The sequence below is a fragment of the Plasmodium brasilianum genome, chromosome 11 (genome assembly GCF_023973825.1).
Source record: "Plasmodium brasilianum strain Bolivian I chromosome 11, whole genome shotgun sequence".
NCBI lineage: Eukaryota > Apicomplexa > Aconoidasida > Haemosporida > Plasmodiidae > Plasmodium > Plasmodium brasilianum.
The window spans coordinates 863126-876426 of record NC_090124.1 but is presented as its reverse complement, the minus strand read 5'-3'; the positions used below and the strand labels follow the sequence as shown (position 1 = coordinate 876426).

The 13301-nt window shown below is 25.3% G+C and overlaps 4 protein-coding genes across 4 annotated transcripts; 2 read left to right on the top strand and 2 right to left on the bottom strand.

Annotated features, from left to right (window-relative positions):
- Positions 1 to 3415: 3415 nt before the first annotated feature.
- Positions 3416 to 3916, top strand: MKS88_003655 (reactive oxygen species modulator 1; the record flags this gene model as incomplete). The annotated part of the gene is made up of 1 exon (XM_067216766.1): positions 3416 to 3916. The coding sequence occupies one exon, from the start codon at positions 3416 to 3418 to the stop codon at positions 3914 to 3916; it is 501 nt and encodes a 166-aa protein (XP_067072467.1).
- Positions 3917 to 4823: 907 nt separating this feature from the next.
- Positions 4824 to 5874, bottom strand: MKS88_003654 (proteasome subunit alpha type-4; the record flags this gene model as incomplete). Its single annotated transcript, XM_067216764.1, has 2 exons — positions 4824 to 5033; positions 5344 to 5874. The coding sequence occupies 2 exons, from the start codon at positions 5872 to 5874 to the stop codon at positions 4824 to 4826; spliced, it is 741 nt and encodes a 246-aa protein (XP_067072466.1).
- Positions 5875 to 7723: 1849 nt separating this feature from the next.
- MKS88_003653 (proteasome subunit alpha type-7) lies at positions 7724 to 9211 on the top strand (the record flags this gene model as incomplete). The annotated part of the gene is made up of 4 exons (XM_067216763.1): positions 7724 to 7981; positions 8149 to 8571; positions 8701 to 8790; positions 9161 to 9211. 4 exons carry the CDS (start codon positions 7724 to 7726, stop codon positions 9209 to 9211), a joined length of 822 nt encoding a protein of 273 aa, XP_067072465.1.
- Positions 9212 to 10250: 1039 nt separating this feature from the next.
- MKS88_003652 (uncharacterized protein) lies at positions 10251 to 12659 on the bottom strand (the record flags this gene model as incomplete). The annotated part of the gene is made up of 1 exon (XM_067216762.1): positions 10251 to 12659. One exon carries the CDS (start codon positions 12657 to 12659, stop codon positions 10251 to 10253), a length of 2409 nt encoding a protein of 802 aa, XP_067072464.1.
- Between the last annotated feature and the right edge of the window lie 642 nt (positions 12660 to 13301).

The following is a 13301-nucleotide window of genomic DNA, read 5'->3' as shown; positions in this document are numbered from 1 at the left end:
GAGATGTGCTATGATGGGAAGTTATATGATGAGAGAAAAAAAGAAATATTAACTCTATATTTACAGAACAACATTTACAAAATAATTTTTTTTCCTTTTCTCTCTTCTCTTTTTCTCATTATCCTATTTTCGTTTATATAATATGAAAAGAAACCATTCATTGCTTTAGCACATATTTATTTGTACTCAATCTCCTCATTCACAACACCCATATTTATTACGCACTTATGTATACGTATTTGTATATACATACATATATACATACATATATAATACATATACACATACATACATACATATATATATATATATATATATATAATGAACACTTGAACAAAATAAATTAGCCGACAATTAAAAAATCATCTGCGTATGTAAAATAAAATATTGTGTTTAAAAAAAAAAAAAAAAAAAAAAAACCCATTGCAAAAAACAAAAACAATCAAGAAAATCCATCAAATCATTGCTTTTTTTATTTTCTCTATAATTATTGAAAATTGATGCAATAATAATTTTGCCTTTTAAAATGAATAATTCAAACAAAGTAATAGTAACAAGATATATACATATTATTACATATTCATATATACATATTATTACATATTCATATATACATATTATTACATATTTATATATATATATATATACAAATATGCATTTACATATGTACTAATATGCTTACAGATATACATACATATTATATACATGCATTACATATATGTACAAAATAAATGCAATATAACTACAATATATATATATATATATATATATATTTATTATGTGAGAACAAATTTTAACAATGCCTTCCGTTTTTAGTGGAAAAAAAAAGAAATTGTTCTTTATAAATCTTGGAAAATATAATAGCATTTAAAAATTTGTATATTTAAATAATAAAAATGTAAATACGATATGAAACATTAGCATTACTAATTTAAAAGGAAAAATTAAAATAATTGTTTTTTATTAGATATGCAAAAAAAAATATAAAAAAGGTAAATAATTTGAATAATTTTATTTTTAGTAAAAATGGAATTTTACAAATCCGTATGCGTAATGGAATATATATATATATGTTTATATTTTTAGACGATATATAAATGTAAATAGGATAATTTGTTTTACTCATATATATAATATATGTATATTTTTATGTATATGCAAATAAAATATGTAAAAAAAAAAAAAATTAAATACTTAAATTTACTACGTAAAAAATTAAATACTTTAAAACAATAGGTTATAGTAAACGTTTTTTACAATTCTTTCTTTTTTGTTTTTTCTCTTTAACAAGTGGTAACGGGAAATAAAAAAATTATTTCCCTAAGTGTCCTATTGTTTTATTGTGTATTATATTATTATTATTTTTTTTTTCCCTTATAAATTCATTTTTCTTATTTTTTTCCTTTTTCGTTTATCTTATTCATTTTTATGTGCCTTATGAACTCGTTTAAGCTTTTCTAAAAAGAAAATAAACCAACTGTTAACGAAGCTACACACATACATATATATATTATATATATATATTTACGCAGTTCACAGCATTATTATGCGCTGAGAGTAAACACACGTCTTGAAATATGACGAAGTACTCGTTCGTACAGCTGTAAAAGTTTTCCATCATAATGACAAATAATAAAATACAAAAAAAATATTAAATAAAATACAAAGAAAATATTAAATAAAATACAAAGAAAATATTAAATAAAATACAAAGAAAATATTAAATAAAATACAAAAAAAATATTAAATAAAATACAAAGAAAATATTAAATAAAATACAAAGAAAATATTAAATAAAATACAAAAAAAATATTAAATAAAATACAAAAAAAAAATAATAATGAAATAAAATAAAGGCCCATTATCGCTTATTTCTGCGACTTTTACAATTTTACTCCTTTTAATTTTTCAGAAAATTTAAATAACGAAAAAACGCGTACCCTCCTCCAGCTGTTTTACCTTATTATATATAATATAATAAAATATTCTTCTGTTAATTTCTTTCATTTTTCCTGCACGTAATTTTGACATGCATATTATTTTAGACCATATTATACGGGAAATAGTAACTACATAAGATTATTATTAATCTAAACAAATGAATTCTTTCCATATGTATTTACAACTCTATTACTCCACTTAAATAAGTTCCTGTAATTTAGGTCCAAATGAAAAACTGTTAAAGGGAAAAAAACAGGCTTATAGGTTAAGAACAGGAAACGCTATATTTTTAACTCCTCTCACGGGGTGTATTTCATTGAGCTTGTTTGCAAATAAATTGGTACATAATTCGAACATACCAATGAAATTAAATGTACATACTACATAAGTACATGCATACATACATAAGTACATACATACATACATAAGTACATACATACATACATAAGTACATACATAAATACATAAGTACATACATAAATACATACATACATACATAAGTACATACATACATAAGTACATACATACATACATAAATACATACATACATACATAAGTACATACATAAATACATACATACATACATACATACATACATACATACATACATAAGTACATACATAAATACATACATACATATATATATATAAGGCAAATGGATGTTGGACCCTAACTCATGTTTGATTATTTTTCTCTCTTACCATTTTTCTCAAAAATTGAGGACATATTCAAAATGGCAATTTCGTAAAAAGGAGTATAAACCATTTTTACAAAAATGATGAGAAATAAAGCGTTAACGAGAAAGCGCATAGATAGGTAAGATGAAACATATTTTGTAAGTATATTTAAATATATTTGTACCTATGCATATATATATATATATATATATATACTGGTATAATATTTATGTGAATATGTTGATATAATTTTTTTCATAAAAATTAAACCGAATTGTCAAGTTATGAACATGACGTACCGTAATGCAAAAAAAAAAAAAAAATATATATAATAAATAGTAATAATAATAATAATAATAATAATTGGATAGCTTTTAAAAAACATAAATATATATAATACTTACCAAAAAATGAAGTATTTACTATGAAATAAAAGAAAAGTTTGTTTTCGTTTCCTAATAATTATTTTAAGCAAATTTTCTCCGAATTCTGGAATGCGTTAAAATGCATATATACACTTCTATTATTTATATTTTTATGTACAATTAAAAAAGAGAAACTTACAGTATATATAAAAATATGCTTTATGTCATTTCAGAGTAGATCAAAAAGAGGATATACATATATACATATATACATAAATACATATATATATATATAGAATATATGTATGTATATAATGAAAGTACGCATATAATAAGGGCATATGCAAATGTATGTATTAAGGTATTTGTAACGGTATTTATTTAGATGTACATGCATATGCATATGTACAAGCTCATAAACGTATAAGCAATATGAATTGGTTTCGAAAGAAAGATTCAAGTGAAAATAAAAAAGTAAAGTCAGAGTATGACGATTATGTAGCTCCACCCCCCTTTAGCAATTATTTAGCATCTGCACCTGAAAAACCAAAATCTGTAAAAGAGGATAAATTAACAGAATTTAAGGGGTTTACTGCACCTCCCAAATTTGAATTTAAAGAAGATACCTCATATAATAATAAGTATGATGAAGATTTTTCAAAATATACAAGTAGTAATATTATAGACTCCTCTTTTTATGATGATAAACCAAATTTCTTTGATTTTAATTTAAGTCATAGAACAAGAGCATGTTTAGAAAGTGTAAAAATGGGAATAAAAATGGGAACAATGGTTGGTGGTATTTTTGGTAGCTTGACAGGTTTATATGCTTCCATTGCTCATAAAAATTTGTTCATTTTTCCCGTTTCAGTAATAGGTGGAGCAATTAGTTTTGGATTCTTCTTAGGGTGTGGAATGATTGTGCGTTGCTAACGGGTGCCCAGATCGTGTAGACATATACATACATACGAACGTACATACATGCGTATGTGTACATATATATAAATATGAACATATGGTAATACATATATGCATGTTGATATACGATACATGGAAAATATATTCCCATTTGTTAATAACTAAAGTATGTAATAGTAAGGAACATTTTGCAAAAAACAGTTGGAACATTAAGTACGCCAATTTAATCGAAAACTTAATGGAGTAATTTAAACTAGCAACCACTGAATTGTATTACAAATGATAGATTGGTATTTCGTTAAATGTGCATTTTCTTTTTTTTTTTTTTCAGAATGCATGAAATTTTGCTAAAATATGTATAGCCATATATATTTTTTTTTTTTAATTTCATTTTAGCCATTTGACATACGTATTATATATACATGCGAACCTTTTTAAATTAAAAGTAGAACAAAAAATGAGGATATTATAAAAAAATAAAAAAAAGAAAAAAAAGAAAAAGTAGGTAATTAAATATATAGATGAACAATATAGTATATAAATAAATAAATATATAAATAAGTATATAAACATATAAATAAATTAATAAAAAGTATTGATCTTTTTTACTGTGGTTCCTTTTTTTTTTTTTTTTTTTTAAATTTAAAATAAACCGTTCATATGTGTTAAAAACTTATTGGATAAAAAAAAAAAAAAAAAAGAAGAAAAAGGCATAGACATAGGAACACACACGGTCTATGCAAAATGAAAAGGGTATAAAATAAAAATGAATAAATATAATGAAAATATGAAAAAAATAAAAAATAAAAGCAGTCAAAATGTAAAGTTACAAGATTGAATATAGTAGAAGCTACTATACAATGTAGAAGGATGTAGGGTGTAAAAAAAAAAAAAAAAAAAAAAAAAAAAAACGCTAAGATATTCATTCTTTGACACATTTTTCTGTATATATCTTAATCAAATCTGCTATTTCTTTTTCTGTTAAATATTTTTGAATAAATTCTCCATCTTTGTTTGATAAATAGGCTAATTCGATTTTTTCACTTTTAGGCACTTCACTATCTGTACTCTTGGCTAGTGATTTTAGGGCTAACAGTAAACCTTCTTGCAGGGTCATATTTTTTTTCCATTCCTTTGAAAAAAAAAAAAAAAAAAAAAAAAAATTTATATGCATCTATATATATATATATATATATATATATATATATATATTTTATAAGTGAAAATATGACTAATTTATAAAAAAAAAGGCAATTTGGCTCGAAAAAAAAAAAAAAATTTCTTTCGAATTGTATGCATTTAATTAAACATATTTCAGAGGAAAAAAAATGTGCATATATATATATATATATGCATAAATGTGTGTATGTACGTGTGTGAGTAAATATGTGTGTGTACGTGTACATCCAATCAGTTGTCTCTGTCAGTGGCGTGTGTTTTACCTGTTTGAGAATGGAACTAGCTGTAAGGTTATTTGTACCAATGGCTGTGGCAAACCACCCAGAGTAATTTCCACTAGGATCCGTATGATAAAGTTGATAACCCTCTTTCATATCATAACCGGCAATTAAAAAACTCACTCCATATGGTCTTAACCCACCATACTGAGTATAACTTTGTTTTATATCACATATTTGAACAACTAACTGGGATACAGGCTCAATATCATTATAATTATATAAATATCTTTGCGTGTATAATCTTGACTGGTTTATTAAAATATTTGCGTCTGCATTTAAGCCTGCTACTCCACAAAATATATGATTATCAATTTTATAAATCTTTTCAAAATTATTAGCTTTATCAATAAGTTTGGATATAAAAACTTTATCTGCTCCTAATATTACTCCTTCATCTGTAATTATTCCTATGGTTATACTTGCATTATTTATTGCCTCTAAGGCGTATTCCACTTGATATAATCTTCCTTCAGGTGAAAATGTAGTTGTTCTGCTATCATATCTTCTTGCCATACTATTCTATTTTACTAATATTTGAATAAAAAAAAATTGTTTTATAACAAAGGCTTGAGTGTATTTCGACCCGCTACACACAGTTCATGTACTTTTGTGTAACTTAACGAAAAGGATAGCACAGTGAGTAGGCATACATATATATACAAGTACGGGTATATATATATATATTCATATATACTTATATTCACATGCATGTATGTACCCATGCATATATACTATTAAAAACGTAATAAAAAGGGGCGCGCTCGTATGAAGAAGTATAACAGCTATTAAAATGTAATATATAATAGAGTAACACAAAATTAATCTTATCGTTTACTCAGTGTGTTTTAATAAAATAATTGAAAACAAGGCCACATCTCCTTAAAGGGGCAATTAAAAAATGTGAAATAGAAGATGAGAAAAGGATAGCACAAAAACTTGAAAAATTTATATTACCACAAATATGTACGTTCATATATTACATATATGCATATATACATACATAAGTACATATGTTCATACATAAGTACATACGTTCATACATAAGTACATACGTTCATACATATATACGTTCATACATACATACGTTCATGCATAAATACGTTCATGCATAAATACGTTCATGCATACATACACGGATAATTGTACTTATTATGGTAAAGCTAAGCAAAATGGAACATTTGTATTAACACAGAATGACGTTATGTATATGTATACATACGTATATATACAAAAAAGAGAGAAATAATTCGATTCGAAAAAAAAAAAATTGGTATATTTGAATATATGTACAGACTTTATTTTTTTTTATTTTTCACTAACACAATCTACTGTGCAAACAGTGTTAATAATTTTTTCAGCAAATGTTACTGAACGATATTTTGTTTAAAACAATTGTTATTTGGTGTAAGAAAGAAAAGAGGAAGAGCCATGCAGTAGCGGCAATACATAATGTTCTTAAAGGAAGTAGGTACATAGTATTCCACCCTCGTGAAAATTAAGTACAAGCATATGTATTATGCGCGTATGTACGTAAGTACGTTTGTACATATATATGTATGTATAAATATTATATGTGCCTATTCCACGTTTGCATTTATCTTTTAGTTTTGGATTAATATACAAAAGCAAAATGTAATATAATATAATACTTTAATTTTTTAAAATTACCATTTCAGATATATATATACTAGTTTTTATCATAACCTAAGAGGACCTTATATATAATAACTGTGTTTATTTGGAGCTGTGTAAATTGGTACTGTACTATATTTTAATAATATTATATGTAAATATTTTTTTGACAAAATTTGTTTTTATCATGTATAGGGTTAAAGTTTTATATTACTACCGTGTGATTATTATTGTTCTTCTGTATTTAACGTACTTTCGTTCTAACCTTGTTTATTTATTTATATTTTTTTATTATGTCAAGTGTATTTCTATATCGTTTTTGTTTCTCTTTTTTCATTTTTCCATTTTAATTTTTATTTTACTTTTATCATTTTTCTCTTGATACATTTCTTCTATACATTTTAGGTTTTACCTTCGGGCTCCATTTTTGTTTGTTTTTCATTGGCATAAATGAGAGATGCATGTATGTATATATTTGTATATACATATGTATGTATGGATGTATGTACACATATAAGAATATTTTGTTCCTATGTATGTATAAGTGCTATGTATTCATACAATACATGATACAAGAGTGATAAATTAAGTATATCCCCTATTTTTTTTTTTTTTTTTTTTTTTTTTGCATAACTGTAGTAAACTAAACAAGTATAATTAGAGGTAGAGCTAGAAGTATAATCAAAACTATAATTAGATACAGCAGTAGCACTGATAATATAAAGACAAAATGAGTTACGATAGAGCCATAACAGTTTTCAGCCCAGATGGTCATTTATTACAAGTAGAGCATGCCCTAGAAGCAGTTAAAAAAGGAGGGTGTGCAGTTGCAATAAAAAGCACAAATTTCGCTGTTTTAGCTGTTGAAAAAAAGAATATTCCAAAATTGCAAAATCCAAGGACAACGGAAAAATTGATTAAACTTGATGAACATAATTGTTTGGCTTTTGCTGGATTAAATGCGGACGCAAGGGTTTTAGTAAATAAGGTAATTTGAAATTATGTGCATAATTTTTTTTTTTTTTTTTTTTAACTAGCTTATAAGTTAATATATATCACATTATACTTTGTTACACTGCATTTTACTTCATTAAGCCGCATATAGATTTTTTCTTTTTTGTTTTTTTTTTGTTTGTTCGCTTTTGAACACCTCAGACCCGTCTAGAGTGCCAACGATATTATTTGAACATGGATGAACCTGCCCCTGTTGATTATATTGCTAAATATGTGGCAAAAATTCAACAAAAATTTACTCATAGAGGTGGCGTAAGACCATTTGGAATAGCAACTCTAATAGCAGGATTTAAAAATAACAAAGAAATTTGTATTTATCAAACAGAACCTAGTGGCATTTATGCATCATGGAAAGCTCAAGCTATTGGAAAAAATGCAAAGGTTGTACAGGAATTTTTAGAAAAAAATTATCATGAAAATATGGAAAAAAATGAATGCCTTCTTTTAGCACTAAAGGCTATATTTGAGGTAAGCACATCAAGTCCATATGATGTAACACCTGCACATGGAATTAATATTCATAAGAAGGCAAATGCGTACTTAAATACTTATGAAAATGTTTATGTACACGCTTATGTACGTACGTATTTATGTGGATGGTTGCTTACACATATTTGAAGATACTTAAATATCCATAAAGACTTCATATATTTTGCAAAAATGTGTGTACATATTTTATTTTTCTTCTAACAGGTTGTTGAATTAAGCAGTAAAAATGTAGAAGTTGCTCTACTTACAGAAGACGCATTAAATTTTATTGATGAACAACAAATTAATTCATTGGTAATCTTTAAAATTGGATATATTTTTATTAAAACTGTTATTTGAAGGAAGAGAAATGTTTTTCTGAAATACATGTGTTTTGCTGTTCATGAATAACAAAATTGCATTAAATGAAAATATATAGAATTATGCGTTGCAGAACATTAAGGATGACCGCTATTTTATTTTACCTTGCCTTATTCATATTTTTTTTTTTTTTTTTTTTTTTTATCATATATTAATATTTTTGCATATCTGCAACAACATGGGTTTTCACATTTTAGGCAGAAAGAATAATATTTCATTCCGCGATAATTTGTTTTTGTATTTACTATATTTTTACGCATTTTTTACTTGTACCTTACTATTCCATTTTATTTTATTTTTTTAGGTGGAAGTTATTGATAATGAAAGAACAAAGAAGATCTCCCAAAACGAATAAGCAGAATGGCTACTTTTTTGTTCGTTTTTTGTTCCTTTTTTTTACGTTTTTTAAAAAACAGTTTGTATGGATAAACTTTGATATAAATCTGTGAACTAAAAAGGGATATACCTACATAAGTAATGTTGCAGTATGGTAATATTGTAATGTTATAATATGTATGTACATGTACATAATTTTTTTTTTTTTTTTCATTTTTGAACAATTTTACTTATAAAATAACTTATTTTCCAACGTTTCATTTTTAAAATACACACAAAAAAAAAAAAAAAAAAAAAAAAAAACTAAACTTTTGAATTAACATTTTTTTCCATTTTAATATGTATATACACATACTTTGAACTTTATATTCTATCAGCATTAAGTTCAAAGAATAAAAAAAAGGAAAGAAAAATAAAGAAAAAAGCAAAGACAAAAGTAAAATAAGACGATTTAAATTTGGAAATGTACCAAAACAGATTTAATAAAAAGATATATGTAAAGTACATCAAATGATAAATTACAAAAAACTATAAATAGTTACTACAATATGTAAAATACATTAATGCAAATGATGAAGAAGCTAGTACTCAACTTAATTCGCTTTTCAGTATAAAAGAGGTAAGAAAATCATAATCCATGTAATGATAAACAACTGTAAAAAAATGAGTAAAAGGAATAGAAAAAAAAAAAAAAAATTTGCAAAAAGATAAAAAAAACAATATAGTTAGAGTCATATTCTTAAAATCAGACCCATCATATGGGCATGCGGAGGAAGTGAAAAAATATCTATAAAGTTATTGTAATTTACAAAATGTACAACTGTACGTGTATGTACGTGTATGTGCGTGTATGTACGTGTATGTGCGTGTATGTACGTGTATGTGCGTGTATGTACGTGTATGTGCGTGTATGTACGTGTATGTACGTGTATGTACGTGTACATATGCGTATACGCGTGTGTGTGCATGTAGATCTCTTTGCGCGAAAGCCCATCCAATTAAGGAAACGGCAAAACGCAAAAATGCAAAAACACAAAAACCTAGAAGAGGAGAAAAAATCACTTGCTATGTCTTATATTAGTCCAAAAGGAGCCAAATTTCACAATTGTGTATGCACCCTTGTACTGATTGTAATGAAGAATTGAGGAATTTCCTTGGTCGTCAGTTATTATCGTGTCTTTTTTTGTCATGTTACGTTTTTCATTTTCGTCTTTTTCAATTGATAAATAAATATTTAGAAGGTCCTTCATTGGAAAATAATGTTTTAATAAATTACAACTAAGTGTTAAATCAACATTAACAATTTTGTTTATAATATAATTAACTATTTCATCAATTTTTAAAAAAATATTTTTCGTTTCAGAAATAATAATTTTTATCTCTTTTTGCATTTCCTGTTCAGAATTTTTTATTTCTTGTTCCATTTTTTTGCAATTTTGCTCATAAATTAATCTTTCTTTTAGTTTAAATTTTTCTATTTCTTCTTCTACATTTTTATACATTATTTTTCTTAAGATCTCCTTATTCTTATATGCTTGATCTACAATTCTTTGAGCTTCCTTTTCTCCATTTTGTAATAAATGTATATAGTAACTAGTGTTTTTTAATTGGTTAGTCATCGTAGGTTGATGAATTATTTTTTTCTTGTAACTACTTTTTGAAAACAATTTTTTCATATGTTCAGGTGATAAAGAACATAGAGAACAGTTTTTTTTTTTTTTTCTTTTCGAATAATAAAAACGAAAACTTCGATATAAAAATGAAGAGGATAGATCTGTTTTTTTATATTTATTAAGTAAAATACCTCTTTCGTTCTTACCTGTACATGTTACTATTTGATTATTACTTCTTCTAGTTGTATCATTAATATTATGTAACATACGATACATAATTGTGGCCTTGTTACTACTGCCTTTGGAGTAATTAATACTAAAGGTTTTTGCACAAGAGAGAGGGTTATTATTTAAATCATTCTTCAGATTGATCAATGAACTGTTTAAAATAAAATTTTTTTTACAACAAGGAGTAACTGATTTGGGTTTATTAAGCGAGCCATTGTAATGTCCACTTTGCCAGTGTTTGTGTTTATACATTTTTTTTTTTGAATTATTCTTCCTCTTTAAATTATTGTCGCTATTGATACTGTAAACATTGTTATTGTAACTATTACTACTGTATCTTTTGTTATTGCTGCTATTGTTACTATTCTCACTAATAATATTAATGTTACTGTTGATATGTCTTCTATTGCTCTGGTAACTGTTCTTTTTAGAGGCCCCCATTTTGCAGGTCTTTTTCCTTCCTAATATAGATAGGTTATCAATCAAATTACTGTATACTTTAAACGGTTGTTTACTATTTCTGTTTTCCCCTTTAATCATTTGAGGAAAGATATTATTTTTTTTTCTAACAATAGTAGCAGTAGTTGTAGTAGTACAACTAGCATTATTATACGTTTGACTCTGAAATGCACTTGAGGAAATATTATTATCTTTTTTGATAGGTGAGGTGCTTTTCATGGTGTGCATACCTTTTATCATGTTCATGTTGTTTATTTTTATTGCGTGCATCTTTTGACATAGCTGTCTTGTTTTATATCCACTTGCGTTAAAATATATACCATCGTTTAGATTTCTGGATGTGATATCTTTTTTTATTTTTTTACAGTTATATTTTTTAAAATAAAAATTATTTGTATTATTATAGAATGAACTTTTGCATGTAGCATTACCAGTACAGTTATTATGAGCGTAGTAATTGATGCAATTGTTTTTAATATATGAACTATTGTTAATGTGGTATGTATTTTTTACACATAGATTATTTTTTATTTGTGCTTGATTTCTTTTTAGTTGTACTTGATACCTTTTGTGTTGCAATTCTATTCTTTTTTGTTGTACTGGATTCCTCTTTTGTTGCAATTCTATTCTTTTTTGTTGTACTGGATTCCTCTTTTGTTGCAATTCTATTCTTTTTTGTTGTACTGGATTCCTCTTTTGTTGTAGTATTTTTTTTTGCTGCTCTTCCATTCCTTTTTGTTGACCCCCTTTTATTATGTAGAGACCATTTTTCCGATTATTGTTTTGTATATTCTTACTGTATATTTTTTGATCATAATATATATTATAACTTTTAAGGAATAGGCATTTTTCTCTTTTGCCGCATTTATTATTGTATCGTAATTCATGCAATTCGTGCAGTTTTTGCATTCCTTGCTGTTCATGTAGTTTACGAAATTCATGTAATTTCGTTTCTACAGGATTATTTATTTTGTTATTATTCGAATTTAAAGAAAATAGCAGGTAACGAAGGGTTAAATTTTGTCTTATTTCGTTTGATGAATTGTTTTCTATGAATGTATTACTCGCTCTTTCTTTTTTTGTACTAATTATTATATCGCCTTTCGTCTCTATACCACTCTCGTGTTTACTAACAGTGTCGTCCAACTGACTGATATTTACATTCATATTTCGCATATTCTTACACACATCCATGCAGATATACACACACATATACATAATATATGCATATATTTTAGTAGCCCTTTTATTTCCTGTGCGCCCTATGTATTACGTCTCATTTCTTTTATGAACACGGGTCAACTACAATATTCTAATCTGTCTTTTTTGTAAAACGTTTTGAAGAAATATCCGTTCTATGTACTTTATTATACTTACTATTGTACTTTATTATACTTATTATTGTACTTTATTATACTTACTATTGTACTTTATTATACTTACTATTGTACTTTATTATACTTATTATTGTACTTTATTATACTTATTATTGTACTTTATTATGCTTATTATTGTACTTTATTATACTTATTATTGTATTATATTTATAATTATTATTTTTATTTTATTTAATGTTACTTTATTTTTATTTATTATTTTATTATTTTATTTTATTTTTTTTTTGCATATTATGTTTAACAAAATATATGTGTGTATAGATGGATTAGAGCAAGCAGGAAATATAAAAAATTATAAAATTATGCAAATTGCTTTCTTTCATTTTTTTCTTTGAATTAACAAATATCAATAATATAACAACACGTAATTACCACCAAATGAACAATAAGTTAAAGTCTTACTGTCTCAAAT